The 20136-nt window shown below is 37.7% G+C and overlaps 1 protein-coding gene across 4 annotated transcripts in view; it reads right to left on the reverse strand.

Annotated features, from left to right (window-relative positions):
* Xrcc4 (X-ray repair cross complementing 4) overlaps window positions 1-20136 on the reverse strand; it is a 191379-nt gene that overhangs the window by 30633 nt on the left and 140610 nt on the right. For 3 of the 4 annotated variants that reach the window (XM_028760155.1, XM_028760156.1, XM_028760157.1), the window contains exon 8: window positions 18640-18751. The exons of the other annotated variant lie outside the window; for it this stretch is intronic. In XM_028760155.1, coding sequence (XP_028615988.1) covers window positions 18640-18751 — 112 coding nt within the window. The remainder of the gene's footprint in view (window positions 1-18639; window positions 18752-20136) is intronic. 4 annotated transcript variants of the gene reach the window in all.

Below are 20136 nucleotides of genomic sequence, written 5' to 3' on the forward strand. Positions count from 1 at the left end.
GTGTGAGTTTGTGAATCCATACATGGATATGCCATGGTATGCATGTGAAGGTCAGAGGACAACATTCCAGGTTTTTTCCTTACATAAAGACTTCCAGTTATCAGACTCAAGTCTTCAATGCTGGCACAAAAGTGTTTCACCTGTTGAGGCACTGACTTCCCCCAGCTTGGCAACTCTTATTTGAGAATGGGTTTTGTATTTAGTTACCAACAATGTTTTATTGTCACATACATATTCCTTTAATAATGCTGGTACCCAAAATATATATCTATATGCAATCTTCTTTTTCATTTTGTTACTTTTACAGTTGAAAATGCGCAGGGTCAGATGCTCATCCCTCTGCTTTTAGCACTCACATGTCTATATGCATGCAGTCTCTTACTATGACAGCACATGGCACATGGCACAACATTGTAATGAACCTCCCTCCAGAACACTTATTTCTAAAACATCTTTGAGATTGTAATTACAATTTCCCCCTTCCTTTTCTTCCATCCAAACCCTGCCATATATGCCACTTTGCTTTCTTTAAAATTCGTAGTCTCTTTTTTATTAATTATTTTTTTTTAAACAACAGGGATTTCTTCCTTTAAAGTGCCACAGCCAAAGCTAGAAACCCAAACCCAGGGTTTCACCATGGCTACACTCCTTCTGATACTTGTTCAGTCAGTTTTCCTTGCCTATCTCCAACTTCTAATGGCTTCCTGACTGTCTTTGGTTATTCCTTGGCTGACAGTTGCATAATTCTTATCTCTGCTTTCTTGGAGTGTTTTTCATGTGTCTATACATAGCTGGCTCCTTATCATGATACAAGTTATAGTGGACTATGGATTCACACTCTTCATGGAAGCCTTATTACAGTCTGTATTTATAGATTCTGCCGACAGAATAAATAAATAAATAAGTAAATAAAATAAAAGCATTATCATACACAGATTTTTCTTGTTAATATTACTTAAACGATATGGCACAGATTTACATAATGTTAAGTAATATAAGTAATGCAGAGCCTGATATAGTTGTCTCCTGAGAGATTCTGCAAGAGCCTGACAAATACAGATGCAGATGCTTGCAACCAACCATTGGACTAAGTACAGGGTCCCCAAAGGAGGACTTAGAGAAAGGACTGAAGGAGCTGAAGGGATTTGCAACCCATAGGAAGAACAACAATATCAACCAACCAGACCCCCCATAGCTCCCAGAAATTAAACCACCAACTAAAGAGTACACATGGAGGGACCCATGGCTGCAGCTGCATTTGTAGCAGAGGATGGCCTTGTTGTCAGGCATCAATGGGAGAAGAGGACCTTGGTCCTCTGAAGGCTTGATGGCCAGTGTAGGGGAATGAGAGGAAGGGGAGGCGGGAGTGGGTGGGTGAGCACCCTCATAGAAGAAGGGGGAGAGAGGATGGGATAGGGGGTTTCCAGAGAATGGGAAAGGGGATAACATTTGAAATATAAATAAATATCCAATAAAAAACTCTAATTACATAACCCAAACTGCCAAATCCCACAGATCCTCAAGTCCCTTATTTGTCTACACATAGTATAGACACAACGTTTACCATGTCATCTCTGTAGTACTTATAGAACTTAAAACTACAACAATCTGTGCTGTATTGATTTTTATATGTATGTATGTTCATATATTTGGAAATATACATCTAAATATAAATATATATTAAAACATATTTACAGCTAACTGTTCAGTTTGTATGATGCTCCTAGTGTGTATGTGTTTGGATTCCAACAAACCAAATAACCCAATTAAAAAATGGGGTACAGAGATAAACGGAGAATTCTCAGCAGTGAAGTCACAAATGGCAAAGAAACATTGAAAGAAATGTTCAACATCCTTGGTCATCAGGGAAATGCAAATCAAATTGAACCTGAGATTCTATTTTATACCAATCAGCATGTCTAAGATCAAACACTAAAGTGACAGCAGATGTTGGTGAGGATGTGGAAAGAGGGGAACACTCCTCCATTGCTGGTGGGATTGCAACTGTACAACTACTCTGGAAATCAGTCTGGAGGTTCCTCAGAAAATTGGAAATAGTTCTACCTGAAGACTCAGCTATTCTGCTCCTAGGCATATACCCAAAGATGCCCCACCATACCACAAGGACACATGTTCCAATATGTTCATAGGAGCTTTATTCATAATAGCCAGAAACTGGAAACTATTCAGATATCCTTCAACTGAAGAATGCATACAGAAATGTGGTTCATTTACATTATGGAATACAATTTAGCTATTAAAAAAAGGACATCATGAACTTTGCATTCAATAGATGGAACTAGAAAATATCATCCTGAGTCAGGTAGACTCAAAAGGACATGCATGGTATGTACTAACTGATATATATTACCCATAAAGCACAGAATCCTTGTGGTATACCCCACAGACCGAAAGAATTTAAGCAAGAAGGAAGGCCCAAGCAAAGATGTTGAAACACACTTAGAAAGGGAACAAAACAGTCATAGAAGGCAGAGGGAGGGAGGGAAGAGTGGAGGAGAGGAAAGATGGAGAGGAATGGGGACAGGTGTGGGGAGAGACAGGAGAGAGACCAAGAGGCCCAGGTGACTGAATGGAAATAAGCAACTGCCAGGGTTGGGTGGGTGGGTTAATCTTTAGGAAGTCCCAGAGACATGAAATGGAGGAGGCTCCAAGGAGTCAATTCAAGTGACCTTAGAAAGGTGCCTAACAGTGGGTACATGGAACCTGAAGAGGCCATCTCCTGTTGCCAGGCAGGTCCTGCAATGGACGTATATGGACACCAATCCACACACAAAACGCTTGGCCCAAAATCTGTCCTGTCTAGAAGAAATGCAGGGAGATGGCTAACGAATAATTGGCCCAACTTCAAACCCATTCCATGTACAAGCACCAATCCCTGATATTATTGATACTCTGTTATGCTTGCAGACGGGATCCTAGCATAACTATACTCTGAAAGGCACTATCCAATAGGTTAAATATTAATAGGGGAAATTGAAGATGAGTTATAAGAAAACTTTGTACTATAATCTCAATTTTTCTTGAATTCAAACTGTTTTAAAAATAGCCTATTTATAAAAAGTTTATTCGAGATATGTGATAATAAATAAAATAAAGTTTTCTTTCCAGCTATGCTGAGTTACTGGAGGGAGACTTTGTTCAAGTACCTAAATCATTATTAAGCCAATTATTTCTCTAATCAGTATATGACAGAACCTAGATAGAAATGACTCCTGGCCAGCTTCTGAAATGTAAATTAAGAAATTCAACTTCAGTTCAGTATTTCAATATTGCAGATATCTTAGGTAAGTTGAATATATCTGAACACATTTATAAAACAAAATAAACAACATTCAGTGTCCTTTGTAATTCACAATTCATAGAAAAATCATTAACTTATAGAACATTCTACATAAATAATTTACAGAATAAAATAGATGTAGATTGTATAGCGTTTTCTACATGACTCCACAATGAGAGCACTAAACTGTGGGTTATGCAGTAAATGATAGTTAACAATCACAGAGGACTCATGATCAAAAAGGAATACTGTCTATCTACCAGAAGACATTTGTAGTAGTCAGGAGATGGCACAGAACTGTCTAAGAAATCTTGGCTGACTTGATCCATCAGTCACCCTGCTGTAGTGTATGATCCTTAGCAGCAAATATGCAAACAAAACAAAACAAAAGTGCAATAGAATGACAGCGTATGTCTGTTTAATTCAAGTCTTATAGATACAAAGATTTTTGCTAAGCTCAGAGTGTTTGGACAATGATTTATGAGATCTGGTATCTGAGTTCTGAAATGTTAGATTATGTCTTGTCTAACTTTTGTCATACAACCGAATTGAGAATGGCTAAATTCAAAGAAACAAATTTCAATAAAGCTTAAATTCTTTTCTCATTTCCACACCTCACTTACAAAATTATCAAAGATTTCTTTCATTATACTTACAGTTAAGTGAAGAAGTTGGCCTCATTTGACTTATTATCGTATTTATTTCATTTTCAGTTTACTTCATAAATCATTAATAACATTCTTTGTCGCTAACAGGATTTGCTCATATATTATTTGTGGGATTTGTGATAGATTATATATAGTTCTCTAAAATTACAGTACTATAAAATTAAAGATGTTTTAATTGACCCAATCCAAAAATTCTATCATAATTTTATAATTTGAGCTACTTGTTCTTATAATGATTTCAAATAATATTAGTATTGTAATATCACAATTGCAATTCAAGTTCTCTCATAACCATTTATTAACCACACAACATGTATGTAATGTGCATTTAACTAAATAATAATTGCAAATGCATTAATTTTATCCTCCAGTGAAATGCACTTGAATCTTTTTCTATGCATAAATTAAAAGTATGTTCATTTACTTAACTGCTATTGCAGTAATACAGTATGGATCCTGCATTTAAGATTCCAGTCATCAAGTCTGACTTCCTTTTCTATCACTTACTATCCACGACTCTCCGTGCTTCAATTTTATCTATAAAATGCAACTAAAACAAATAACTACTCTATAGAGTCTAAGGAAGAATTAATTGACAGGATGCATGTGATAAATATATTTGGAAAGGTAGAGAGTGTGACTACAGGCCTCAGGCCCTCAAGAGACTTCCATATTAATGAGATACCTAAAGGTCAGAGGGTGTAGCCAATTAAGCATTCTTTCCCAGACCCCCCTCCCTCCACCCTCCCTATTTAACTCAGGTCTGTCCTGAGCTTCAGGGGGGTGCAATCAGATTCAAGATTCATCTACTTTCCACCATGACAATAAACCTTTAAAACCATGGACTTCCTCCTGTCTTTGGGGCCTCCGCTGTGCGGAACCTTGAAGTCCTTTAATGAACCGCTGCTGCCTTGCCTAATCTCCTGCCAAGGACCTCACTACGTTCCAGCTACATAGTCTGTCAGCTCGAGCAAGATAGCTGAGCCTTGATCCAGCCAAGCAAGTCCTGGTAACAGAGAGTCTCAACCTGCAGGGTGCTGTGAGGGCTTCCCTCCCCCTCCTTTCTTTTGGCTGTGGGCTGGTCCAGCCCATATGCCTTAGAGTCTCTGTTCTCCTGAGGCTCTCAGCGGCATCTGGGGGCCCAAAGATGAAGACTACCAGCCTCCTGGTCAGCCATCACCTGGAGACCCTCTCTCAGAAGCCCTGCCCCCGTGATACCTCAGACTGAGGTCTGTCCACGCCCAGGCGCTGGGTGGAGTGGACTCAGTCAAATTCCTGAGTTTATGCTCCCTGGAGCCGCAGGATCCACAATTCCACACACCAGGACCCACGCCCACCCACATGTGCAAGCTAACTGCCCTGCAACATAGCCCATAGGTATCATACACTTAAGAATAGGAGAAAGGGCAGCAGTGTTCAAATATGGGAACTAACCACAATAAAATACTTATCATAGTCAAACAAGTAAATTGGTACATAAAAGATATTTATAGATTACCAGATGATATGTTGATACATCTATGTTTTATTTAATACTGCAGTGAAAGGATTCAAATGGAAGCCTTCCAATAGGTCTAGGAAAGCAACTGTGCACCATTGAGAGACCAAGCCCCATTACACTCTGCTTCCAGAGAGCCTTTTCCCAGATAATGATACTGTGTGTCTTAAGAAATCGAAGATAACTGATGACTGGCTTTGCATCATGCAAAGTTGAAACAGTGTGTTGGAATTTTAGAGGTGGTGAAGAAGAGAAGTTGTACATTCACACCCAAAGCAACAGACAATAAAATCTAACAGAATTAAACAAAACAATCTAAACACTGTATATCTAATGAGGCTAAAATGTAAGCATATATAAATGTAAAAGGAGGTCAGGACAGAATACACACACACCACACAAAGCCTAATAAAAGACAGTTCTGTGTCTACATTAACATCCGATAAAGCAGCAGTCAAACTAACAGTGCTGTTCAAAACAATATGAGCTATTTTTTTTAAATATAAAAAACAGCAACTCTGTTGTCAAAGAAAACTACTTTCCCTAACACCATGTCTTCAGACCCAGCACTGGAAAGCTTTGGGCACATTTATTGCCAACAGCAGGTATTGAAACACATCTCTTTTTACTGAACAGAAAAAAACAAAGAACTTTAGTTAGAAGAAATACATACAAGATTTATAAATGTGACTCACTAAAGCATAGCAGAAAGATTTCTCTAGCACAGCAGGAACATCTATAATGCCTTCGCACAATTTTCAGAAAAGTTCAAGGTTCAGATTCATACAATGTCAACCAAATTCTCTATCATATTTGTATCTTCCTATTCCTCTGAAGTCATTAGCCTTTGTGAGTTCAGTCTCCTTAGCTGCAAAGGGCAATGAAGTAACAGAATGCTTGTACCATGGGAGAGACAAGAGACAAAAGTATGAATGTACCTTCACTAAGAGGAAGAGCTTGCATTTGACCTGAGTGAACTCCACGACGATATGGCATGTTTAGAATGATAAATTTGTTAGGAAGTAAAGGTTAGCATACAGAGTGGAAATCTAAAACCAGCAGATGAATCAGAAATGAATTATCATAAAACGGATGGGAAATACAAGGGCTTGCCCAGATTGAATGGACACACCTTTCTTAGATGGCCATGTGGAGAAGAAATGTAGTAAGTAACTCAACCCCAAAGAAAACTAATCACAGTAAAAATTACTAAGTATAAGCATATTTGTTTAAACCTTTTGTGAACAAGAATGATGGAGGTCATAATTTTTAGTTCCTTCAAAAATAGACAACTTAGAAATCTGCCTTTAAAGTGCAAATTTTTATAACTTAAGTAAAAGAAACAATCTTAGCACTGTGAAATACATCATTTTACTATAAATTTGGCATTACCAATATTTATCCACATATGCATATGAAATGTTTTAATTTTAATGTACTCTACAGTCTTACCCTTTAGTACCGCTCACATATAAAACACATTAATATTAGATGTTTCTTTACAACTAACTCTTAAAAGCAAAATAGTAGGTTTGTGAATTGAAATAACTATTTAAACTTCTTATGTATTACATACAAAACACATACACAATGTTAGAAAATTCAAGCAAATAATCTTAAGAATTGAGATTTAAGGAAATACAGTTTGTAAATGCAAGGGTAGTAAGTATCAAACCCAATAGCCTTCTAACTTGTCGTTGAGAATTCTATTCTTGCCACTTTCAATCACATATAGAAGAAAAACTGATTTTCTAAGAATATCAATCAAATAATATAATCAGCTGCTTAAAACCTTGCCAAAGTGTGTACTTTGTATTCACTGATTGCTGTGCCCTGAGTTATGGTTGTAGTCCAGGCATGGAGTATCTCCTGTCTCAGTGATACATAAAAATACTTTTCCATCACCTCTTATTGGTTAATAAAGAGCTGATTCAGTCTATAGCTGGGCAGAAGAGAATACGGTGAGAATTCCTTGCCCAGTCAGAGGTTTCCAGCAAAAAAGGGAAAGGAAGAAGAGGAAGAGAGAGGGGAGGAGAAGGACCAGGAGAGAGAAGAGAGGAGGGAGGATTCTCTATGAGACATCATCAGGGAAGTCACCATGAGGACACACATGGAACAGAGCAAACCAAGGAAAGATGAGAATGTAAAGAACTATGTAGCTGAAAAGTAGGCAGCCATAGCAGGTTAGAATGAATCAGTATCTGCCCAGCATAGTGCCTGTCGCTTGTTAATAATTTTACTAGTTCTCTATGTCATTTATTCAGGAGCTAAAATGGGCTACAAAAGCCAGAAAAAAGCCCTGTTGTAACTTGGGAGCAAAAACAGGGTGAAAGAAAAGACCCTGGAATTACATCTATCAAAGCCTTTCGAGGTACACAGAATCCTGCACACATTTCATTATTAATTATTTGGGAAATAATAAGATGAAAAGAAATCTTATTTTTATGAACATGTCCAAGTGACATGCTGTTATGACAATTTTTCTTGTGTCTTTGACAAGTCAGATTATCTGTTTGATATCTATTGGTTTACAATATTTTCACAATATTAGCTGGTTTAGCAGTTGTGCTCAGAGCACAAGTACACTTGGAGTTTGTCCTAACAGAACAGCAGAATGAAGATAAACTCCTGTTGTTAAAGCTACATGCTGAGACTACAAAACATCACAGCACTACCTCTGTAAAAATGCAATGGAAGCAGCTTTCTTCTCATCTACCTTACTAGCTTTTAATTATATGGTTGTAGTACACTTTCCCCATGTTCCTCTTATAAATGTAGGAGCTTGACTACCTCCATGTCACTGATTGGAGTTCAAGTGTGTGGTTGCCTTTGAGTGATAAGTCAATAATAGTTGTTTTCTGATAATGTAGGGTTTGTTCTTGAGTCAACAAAATTTCATGTGTTCTTTTTATCCTTGAACAGTTCTTTAAGAAATCCGAAAATACTCAGAAGAATTAGATATCAATGCTATTACCATATGTATATGTCTAAAAAAACCTTTGAAGTTACCTATATACTGGTTATATTTGTAGTATTAATTTAAAGAACTATAGCAGTATAAATGACAACGGCTAACACTGGCTCATAGTTGAATACCTGGTCCCTGGTTGTTGGACAGTTTAGGGAAAGATTAGGAGGTTTGACCTTGTTGTTGGAGATATGCCACTGAGGGTGGGCCATGAGTTTTCCCAAGACCTATAGTAGGCCCACTTTGGTTGTCTGCCTGCCTTCACTTAGGAGTCAGGCCAGACTCCTCCCCCCCTCCTCCCTCTTCCTTTCCCTCCCGTCTCCCTCTCTTCTCCTCTCTCTCTCCCTTCTCCCCTCTCCCCTCCTCTCCCCTCTCTCCTCCTCTCCCCTCTCCCCTCCTCTCCCCTCTACTCTCCCGTCTCCCCTCTCCTCTCCCATCTCCCCTCTCCTCTCCTGTCTCCCCTCCTCTCTCTTTCTTCCTCTACTTGCAGAACAGGATGTGAGTTGTAAGCTCACACCATTGTTCCAGTGCCATACAAGCCTGCCCACTGCCATGCTTCCACCATGATGGTTGAGGACTTACTTTCTGAAACTATAAGCAAGCCAGTAAAAATACTTGTATAAGTTGACTAGGTCATGGCATCTCTTCACAGTAATAGAAAAGTAACTAAGATAAGGGCAATTCTAAAATCTTATTTGCTTAACACCATAAATGCTTCTCTATTTATGAAGCATAACCCTTTTCTTAGATACTCTGATGTAATAGATAAAGAATAAGAGAATAGATGGGAGGGCCCTAGGATGGGGAAATGGAACAGGCAGTTATGGATGGATGGTGGTGGAGAGAATGCCAGGATTCATGTGGAGAGCATAGAGGGAATATGGGAAGGACGGCTGTACTAAGGGCAATATGAAGGATCTTAAGGAAAGGAACACACCGGAAGTTTTCTATAATATATTTATATATGAATATCATCTAAATGGAATCAGCAAATACCTGGGGAGACAGAGCCCCATCTGGAGATCTCTAGTCACCCACTGAAACCCACAATTCTAAAATGGATTACATACAACTGACAAGTTAGCCAAAGGGGATCCATGGGAACTCCCAACCAATCCACACTATTGCTAAGATAGTTGGTTGCTATCCATAATTGATGGCAAGGCCCTATTGCTTAAGACAACACATACAGAATTCATTGATCACAGAGAAGCCACACTGGTGCCTATCTAGAGCCTTCACTGCTGCTGAATAGTGTTTTCATTTGGTGGCTTGTAGACCATGAAAAAGGTAAACACCAACAACCCAGCTATAAATTCTTTGATCTACAATGGTGACTTACATGCTAGGTATGCTAAAATAATAGTGGTATGCCTTGTGGGAGTAGTCTACAGATATCTGATTGGACTTAAAGCTAACTCCATGAGATGGAATCCACTCCTGACACTGTTCAGGTGAACAAGAAGCTGAGAGCACATAGGCCAGGTACTTAGGGGAAAAATCACAATCTACTATTCTACTAAAAGAGTGTGGCAGAGAAACTTCCTCTTGCAGTTCATAAGAACAGATACAGACACCCACAGCAGGACAGTGTGCAGAGAATGATACCTTGAGGCACCTAGGCCCAAATGGGATGTCTCCATCAACTCAACCCCCCACCCCCAACCCCAGGATTCGGGGAACTCTGTCAAAGAGAAGGCTGGAGGACTGTAAGTGCCAAAAAGGACAGAAGACAGGAGGAAACAAGGATTTCTGAACAAAGCAGGATAGATACACATATGAATTCACAGAGACTACTGCAGCAAGCACAGGACCTGCATGGGACTAGGCCTGGAGAGGATCCAGTGCTGAGAGGGACATGAACAAAGCCAATATCCCTAACTCAGAAGCTTTCTCCATTTAAAAAGTACTCGCAAATGAATAATTAGATCTGTACAACAGAATTTCACGGGGTATAATAACTACAGTGAAGGGTAGGTAGCATTCTCAGCAGTACATGGCCAACAGCAACACAACACTAGCTCAATGGCATTTTCAAAGGCTCTTTGTCTTACAATGCTTTTTAGGGGCTTCTTTATTAAAAAAAAAAAACCACTTATAGGTCCTTTACGTATATAATATGGTTTCCAGGTTTGTGGTTTTTATGGGACCTGTTTTTTTTTCTGTGACTTTATGAGTTTCTTGAGCTTTGTCATTGGCTGTTTATCTTCTTCTGTTTGTTTTGTCCTATTCTGACTTCTTTTTTTTAATCTTATCTAATATATTATTACTATCTTATCATTATCATAAAAATAATAATTTTTATATCATTGAATTGTCTGTTTGTCTACTAATTAGAGAGAGAAAGAAAGGATCCTGTTTGGGGTGGATGGGGAAATAGGGAGATTTTTGGCGGAGCTGGGGGAGGAGAAAACATAATTAAAATAGACTATTAAAATCTATTTTCAATTAAAAAGTTAGAGTTGTTGAGATTTTTGTCACAAAAAGGACGGTAATTTCCTTTGGGAAGGAAGAAACAAACTGGTTAGGAATAAGAAAGCGAGTTTCAATTACTAGAGACACAGAGTCTCCAGTGTGGTGGCCTGGGAATGAATCCCTGGAAAGAAGAGCTGAGTCAGCAGGCCTACACAAAGTCCCACATCCTCATTTACATTTTAACTCCTAATTGTTAAATAAAATTACACTGGGCAAGAAACAGGCTTATAATAAATCTCATTGTTATTCTTATTGTTTATGACAATTGTGACTAATGCTGCCCAATTACCATATATTGACTTAAAAAGATCATGTTTTCCTGTTATATCTATGGTAAGATACAGAAAACTCTCTCTTTCTCTGTGACCAGAAATCAAAAGTACGTTTCATCATCTAGTACATAAAATAAGTAACATAACAGAACACACATTTGATTTAATTATGGGTTTATAAAAATGTTTAATATGCTAAAAGACCATGACCACGTTAAAAAGAATAAAGAAAGAGGGCAAGGAAAGGGGGAAGAAGAAGAAAAAAGAGTGTCCCATGTGTGTAGTGCTTTGGGGTGCCAGCTAGCCTGCGGTGAGTGAAAAGTATTCTTTGTCACCTTGCAGAACTCCAGACTAACATCATCTTCAGGATGGACTTGTAACATTGAAATGAGTGTGGGAATACAATTAGCATTCAAATGTCATTAAGATACAATATTTACATTTTATTACCATAAGGCAAACAATGAGAACATCAAAAGCATATTTAAATATTTGCTTTAAATTATATTTCAGTTTGTGGGGAAAGAATACCATAAAACACTCTAAATTCTTTAGCAGAGAAACATTTAGTCAATCCTAATTTTCTGAGGACATTTAGTACAAGTTGTAATAATTTTAATGAGAAAGTGCTCTGGGCCAGTGTTTTATAAAATCCCACAAAACACTCCATTTAAAAATATTTTAAATTTAAACACATTTGGGAAGTATTGATTCAATAAAGCTAATATGGTTCTGTATGTTCTGAATTCCAGGCTAGTTAGTTCTCTTCTTTTCAGAGTTTCCCAACAGGACTGAATGAGGGAAGATGGTCCTTACAAGCCTCCTCTCCACTACTTTTTCAATCAGTTCAGGGAGTAAACTCTAGATGAGATTCTATTTCATGAGAAATTATGAAAACTGTCCTTCTCTTTATAAAGTTTGTGGTTGTGCTTAATCATTTTTCTGTACCTCACTCACAAAATGTCCACGAGTTCTGAACCTTTAAATCCATACGGAGAAATTGTATATATGTTTATTTATCTAACTATTTCTTTAGCTCCCTACCTATCTGATAAACATTTATGCAGAGATAAATATTTGCTCTTCTTGACACAGACTAAAGCCCTAAGTGTTCCCATGTATCATCTTTCCTGGGAACCTTAACATATAGCGCCTCCCAGTCAGCTGTCACCAAGAAAAAACACTTAAAACAAACCATATTGACATGGGAAGTAAGTTTGTAAGTAATTCGATATGTATGAATTAAAAACTATACTGATTTGTTTATTCAGGATGCGTCTATGTGGATGGTGTGGATGTGTGTCATGACAAATGAGTGAAAGCCAGAGGACTATCTGCAGGATGAGTTTGATGTTCTTTCCTTTGATCATGTGGGTTCTGAGGTCTGATCATGGACTGCCAGGCTTAGCATCAAGCATCTTGACCCACTGAGCCATCTCACTGGCCCAGTACACATAATTTTTTTTTTAAAAATAATAGGCTTGCTTGTCTAAGCCTAGAAAATGAATCTCTCATTGTAGGTCAAGGAAGGAGGAGGTCTAAGGGACAGCATTCTACCATGATAATCCGACAGCTTCCAGAGTTAATCCCTGGCCCATTCATCTGTGCCACTCCAGTAATAAATTTTATAGAAAAAGCATTGTAACTTTTCTAGGGAAACATCTTTACACTTTTATTGTTGTTCTAGCCTTCCCAGTTCCAAATTTAGAAAAATGTAAAAGAGAAATAGCCAAGTTTCAGTGAGAAAGAGAGACACTAAAAAGTCTATAAATGGGCTGCTGAGATGGCTTCACTGGGAAAGATACTCGCATCCAAGATTGGTGACCTGACTTCTATCTCTGGAACCCATATGGTAAAAGGAATCAATTCTTCAAAGTTAATTTATGATCTCTGCATGTGTCTTAGCACATGCATATGTGAAACATATTAATAACTGCCTTATATTCTACTGACATCCTATTTTTAATGTATTTCCTATTTATTTACTACCTACCTATCTGATACACATATGTGTAGAGACAAACTTTTGCTCTTCCTGACACTGACTCAAGACCTAAGTGTCCCCACTCATCATGTTTCCGGAAAGGCTTAACTAACACATAGTGCCTCCAAGTCAGCTGTCACAAAGGAAAGCACCTACAACAAATCATAATGATTTAATAGTAACTAGGTAAGAAATCAGATATGCATGAATTTAAAGATACTGATTTATTTAAGTGTATATGTCTGTATGAGTGTACACCACATGTGTGTCCTAAGAATCAAGAATAGAGTTTCAGATACCCTGGAGGTAAGGCGGTTGTGAGCCATGTAACATGGGCAGGGCTGGTGATGGGGGCTGAACTTGGTTCCTCTAGAAGAACTGTACGTGCTTTTAACCAATCAAGTACCTGTGCAGCTCCTTAATATTCTCATTTCTGAATGGAAATTCAAAAGGGTATTGAGTGATGAAAAATTCAAAATCTCATATATATATATATATATATATATATATATATATATAAAAAAACATGTGGTATAACTAAGGCACATAACCTCAGTTTTCAAACTCTGTCTCTTAAGTCTTTACCTCACCAGTGAATCTCTCATGTGCTTGTTTTGCTTTTAAGAATATCAGATATTTCCCCAGCCAAAAGATATATAATGTATTGATTAGTGTTTTACCTATTTAGTTGTTTAAAGAATTTCAAAGCTATCATCAGAGTTTACCTTACTTTCTACATTTGCTAATGTTTTACCCATGGATCTGTGTGTGCCCATCCTTAAGTAATAGGCCAAGGTCTCCTGTTATCACTATGAGGAATGAAATCAGGCCAGCTAGAGGGGCCACTCCAACACTGAGGCTATGACAATTTCATTGAGAGCAATCAGACCTTTCATACTTTTATCAGAAACAGAATATAATGGCAGTTTCCAGGATCAGTATAGTTGTAGTTGCCAGGACACAAAGACATTTGCAAACCATACAGAGCATACAAGATTAACATCTAAGAGCATCCTCCTATCAGCCTTTCATGCTTCCTTGACTACTAAGGGATCATACAGAGAAACACAGAGCAGCCTGAATGCGTCACTGCCCCCAGGAGCCACGGACTTAATCTGAAAATCTCTGACACACACCTCTCAAGGCAGCTTGGCCAGGTCAACTCCATGTTTCCTTGCAATAGTTTTAAGGCTATAAATTTCCGCTGCAAAAGTGGCACATTATATTGTGGAAGAAAGAATATATTTTATCTGCTAATATTATTATCATGAGTGGTAAACTGGTAGAATTTTAAAAATTTGTGAATACAAATATTCACAAAATATAAAGATTCTATTTATTTAGATTAAATAAAATACTGAAGAACATTTTGTACCAATTAACAGAACACTGGAGCTTTCTAAATTGATAAATTAAAAGAAATCTCAATGAAAAAAAATCCATTTATGTAAGTAATAAAGTGAACTTATCTTTTCTGCTTGTTTTTACACATGAAATTGCTAAGTAGAGCCTTAATAAAATGCTTTATAAAATATCAAAGTAATGAACATTGTTTTTTTTCAGATAATCTTTACAAAAGTACACAATACAGTATATAAGCAGAGTATTTATGATATACTATTCCTAAAACACATACAGTGTGAGTGAAGCACATACTGTAAAATGTAAAAAGTTTTGGTTGTGAGCCTAGCCTGTAACACCTGAGCCATATCACATCAACAAATCAAATAATTCAATTAGAAGATAACGTACAGATATAAACAGAGAGTTCTTAAAGCAGGACTCATTAATGGCTAAGAAGCACTTAAAGAAATGCTCAACATCTTTAGTCATCAGGAAAATGCAAATCAAACAATGTGGCAGTTTCTCAGAAAATTGGGGAATGATTTACCTCCAAAGCTAGCTATACCACTCCTGAGCAGATGCAAAGGGTGCTCCTCCATTACCACAAGGACACTTGCTCAACTATGTCCCTTGAAGCTTTATTCCCAATAACCAGAATTGGAAAATAACCTAGATATCCCTCAACTTAAGAATGAAGAAAGACAATGTGGTGCATGTACACAATGGAATATAACTTACTTGTTAAAAACAATGACATCACGAGTTTTTAAGGCAAATGGATCGAACTTGAGAAGGTCATCCTGAGTGGGATAACCCAGACCCAGGATGACACTAATTGTATGTACTCACTTGTAAGTGGACATTATCCATAAAGTAAAGGATATCCACGGTACAATCCAGACCAAGAGAAGCTAAGTAACAAGGCTGGGTCAAGGGGGATGCATGGATTTTCTGAGAAGGAGAAAGAGATTGGACATCCAGGGTAAATGGGGAACGAGAACTGTATAGGGTGGGGATGGGAACAAGAGGGATCTGGTTAGGCGAGGATGGACAGAGAGACTACTGGGAGAGAAGCCTGGAATGGGGATGGTCAGCCCTCTGGTAAGCTAGATACCCAGGACAATGAAAACTCCAGGACTCTATGAGTGAAACGCTAGCTAAGACTCCAGGAATGGAGGATATGGAACCTGAACCATACATCTTGGGTAACCAGGAAAGTCTTCCTATAGATTTAAACAACAATCTAGCCACAAAATCTTCCACCTAAAATTTGTCCTGCTTATAAGATGTGGTGGGATAAAGGTGGCTCAGAAATTGTGGAATTGGCCACAATGACTGGTCCAGCTTGACCTATGACATGAGAGGGAGCCCACCTCTGACACTGCCTGGAGGTCCATTTAGACCTAGGATAGAATCAACCACTGCCTCCCCCCCCCAAAAAAATAAAAAAATAATTCCTAATGTTATTCTATTATACTGTTAGAATGGTGCTTGGACAATTGTCATCAGAGAGGCTTCACCTAACAATTGATAGAAACTGATGTAGAGACCAACTGCCAAATATTACGTGAAGCTTGGGGAATTCTGAAACACAGGGAAAAGTGGGATTGCAGGAACCAGAGGGGTCAAAGATACTACAAGAAAATCCACAGACTCAACCAACCTTGGCTTATAGTAGCTTTCAGAAACTGAGCTGTCAACCAGGGAGCCTGCAGGGGACTTACCTAGGTCTTCCACCCTATGTTACAGTTCTGTGGCTTGGTCTTCTTGTGGGACTCCTAACAGTGGGAACATGAGCTGTCTTTGACACCACTGCATGGCTTTGGGACCCTTTCCTCCTACTGGGTTAACTAACCTTGCTGCAATAGGAAAGGGGGTACCTAGTTTTACTCCAACTTGATATGCCATGGGTATTTGATATCCAAGTGAGGCCCGCTCTTTTCTGAAGAGAATAGGAGAAGGAGTACTTGGGGTTAGGGGAGAGGGGAGGTACAGGGAAAGGACTGGAAAGAAAGGAGGGATGGGAAACTGTGGCTGGGATATTAAATAAATAAATAAATAAATAAAACAACTACTTTATAAGTAATCCTGTAAAATGCACATGAACCTCAGGGTTTTGTTTTTTTTTTTACATTTTCAGTTATAAAAATAGAATTAAATGTTAGTTATACAATTAAAATGTTAAGTTATACATTTAACATATAAAGAAGATGTTCAATCCAGTACAGTTTTCTACTGAGATGTAAAGAGGCCCAGATTATCCTTGGAAGAAAAAGCTGAATAAATTGAAAGCTAACTTTTACTCAATCAGTGAGGAAAATGAACTAGCAGAGCTACTGCCTGGATGAGAATATACAAAGAGGACATATGATGGCACTCTTAGATGTCTGTCTGCACTTCCTGTCTGTATAATTTATAACATGAGGAAAACTGTTCCAAATTCTAAAATGTTATATAAACTGCCATATCACAAAAAATCAAACATCACCATTAATATAATTTAACTTGTCCTTATTTTTCTCCTTCTAGTTGGAATTTGTAGAGTACAGCATACAGAACTGTGCTATCCTTTCATTTGTATCTAAGGATCTTGGACTGTTCACTCTTTACCAAAACACTTTGGATAATCTGTGGGTGCCATGGCAGCTCAGCAGGTTGAGTGTACATATGAACAAAGTCCTAAGTTTTGTACAATGCCACGGAGGTATGCACTTGTATTCCCAATATTTAGGAGGCATAGGCAGGAGGATTGTTGAATACATTTTGTTCATCCTTGGCTCAACAGTGAGTTTGAGGCTAACCTAGGATACATGAGATTCTAAGTCAAGAAAAAAATTTATGTGTGTACATATTTACATATACACGTACCTATGTACATAAGCCAATGATACTACACTGAACCAAATGTCTCCTTTTCTTCCATGCCATCCCAAAAAAGTTATGAATGAATCATATTAATCATACTCCCAGATCTTTCCACTCATCCTTTTCCAGTCTCTGTCTACCTAAGACTATATTGACTAGACCTGTGGGAATGGCTAAGCAGTAACAGGAGAATGAGTAAAGTGTCGTGGAACATCTGGATCATTACTCCCTGGCATTATGCCTGGAGAGTATTCAGAATGTCACACTCGAGCAATAGCCAATCTAGAGCACCAAGGGTCAATGCACGTACTGCAGCAGTCCTTTCCCGCTGGCTACGTCTCTTTACATCTGGTGACTGAATACTTTTAGCTGTCTAGTTTCTGTGATTTTGTCTTGGTACTGACTGTCATGGTTGTCCATTGCACACTGTTCTCAACTTTCTATCTTGTCTCAATCTTGTCATGTGCTTCTTGTTCACAGTCTATGGTAATTTTTATGGGGGATCCTCTAGAGAAGCATACAGTTACAAAGATGTTCAACAATAAATCTTGCTGTGAAGCTTTTTTATAGATGGGGATGTCACCTGCAATCTGACACCCTTCACCTGAATTTTCTTGAGTATATAGGTTAAAACAAATCAGCTAAGAACCCTAAAAGTACAAGTTTCCCAAGAGAAGAAACAACGGGAACAGCTGACTCACATATTTCAGACCTCCAGACACACAAGCATGTGGACCAGTTCCTTAAGGTAAACACTGTGTATGTGCAGATGTACATATGTGCACAGCCACTTTACTGAATCTGTTTACTTAGAGAACCTGAACAGGGCACGGTTTCCTATTTGTTTTTTGCCTGAGGCTTTGGATTGATGCCAAATTGGGATTTAGATCTCTAGCACCCAGATTCAAGGAGAGTGTTGGTGCTGTCATAATAATGACTGACAATATTTTCACATCTCATCTAAAAAGTTAGTGTATAAAACATATTTTTATATCAAAAATCCAAAACAATAAATTATGATACTAGCTTTATTTATGCAATCAACTAAAATAAGTTTTAAATAATCTTTAAATAGTGTTTTAAGATACATAAGACATATTAAATGTATCAACAACTTAAATGTGAATATCCAAACTTTAACCCAAACTGCAATATTTCTAATCACAAAAAAAATCATTTTAATGTCTAATATCAAATCACTATACAACTTTTTTAAAATAACATTAAGAACAGAAAATGGTAATTAAAAAAGCTACATTTGTACCTTTTGTTTTTTTGTGTGGGTGGGGCAAAGAAGTGCATCCATGTCACCGTGTACTTGTAGAGGACTGAGCACCCTTGTCAGGGATTGGTTCTCTCCTTCCAGGATGTTGGTTCTAGGGACGGGATGTCAGATGGTAGTAGGCTTCGTGACAAGCTCCTTTACATCCTCAATCACTTCATTGTCCAGAGAAAAAGCCATTTTGAGGCAATAACTATGCTATGTTATATATCAACTTTTTAAATTCAATTCAAAAATAAAACAATTATTAGAGAAGTCATCTCATTTCCTTTAATAGAGGAATATAAAATTTAGTGATATGAATTAAGCCAAGTCAAAATAGATAATAGGTAACAGAGGGTTTTGATTTTTGTTTTGTTTTCTGTTTTTTGTTCTAAACTCATATTCATATGTGCATGTTAATTAAACCATGACTTTGACTGAATAAAAACCTATTTCACTTTTGTAATTTGTGACTATGTGTTGATATCTTTGTTATTAAAGAGCAAAGGCCAGTATCACTCAACTTTTCAGAACCACCTGGATAAAGCATTTAGATGACTAAAAATATTGTAAAATGTCAATATCTGAAGTTTAATCTAGATTTCTAAAGCAGGAAAACTATTGTCAACTATCCTTTAGTGTCTTAATCATGGTCTGCTTAGTTTATTGCAAACACCACTACTGAGAATGAACTGACAGTATGCAGAGCTAAGTCTGATGGCCACAGCATGAGGGGAACACAGCGGGCCTAAATAGTGACTGCACTTATTGCTATCACTACATTGGTTATAACAAATATAAAGCTTCTATGTTTTATAAAACTAATATCATGGCCACGTGATGTGGTGCAGGACTTTAATCCCAGCACACAGAAGGCAGATGCAGGCAGATCTCTGTGTTTGGTACTAGCCTGGTCTATACAGCATATTCCTGGAAAGCCAGGGCTACACAGAAAAACCTTGTCTTGAAAAACAAAACAAAACAAAATGCAAAACAAAACCAGAGTAAGTAAGAAAAAAAGTAAAATGTATGTCTTGGACCATCACAGCAAAAGCCACTAGCAAGAGGAGACCATTCTTAGTGTCTTTGGTTATAAAAAGAAGATGGCAAGCTATCAGACAGAAAAACAAAACATTAAGCCAGGAAAGTCAGTAGGCAAGCCTAATAGGGAGCTTCATTCAGAAATTTTTAGACACAAAGTTGATGAGAAAGGAAACTGAAATTCATGCAGACAGACCAATTCCTAGTCTATTGGTCCCGAGAGAGTCACTTTGATTTTGTCCAGAGACTCATCAAATTATTCCATCTCCCATACATCACCAGCTACAGATATTATCTTACAGGAATTAAGTACTAAACGGTCTAGCTTTCCTGAATGAACACATGCCAAAGGGCATGGATATCTCAGACTAATGTCAAGTGAATTTTGGAAACTGAATAACAAACTCCTATGAAACATCATGTTTTCAGTTTTGGAAGTTAGTTGCCACATTGCAG

Source organism: Grammomys surdaster, unplaced genomic scaffold (genome assembly GCF_004785775.1).
Source record: "Grammomys surdaster isolate TR1022 unplaced genomic scaffold, NIH_TR_1.0 126391, whole genome shotgun sequence".
NCBI lineage: Eukaryota > Metazoa > Chordata > Mammalia > Rodentia > Muridae > Grammomys > Grammomys surdaster.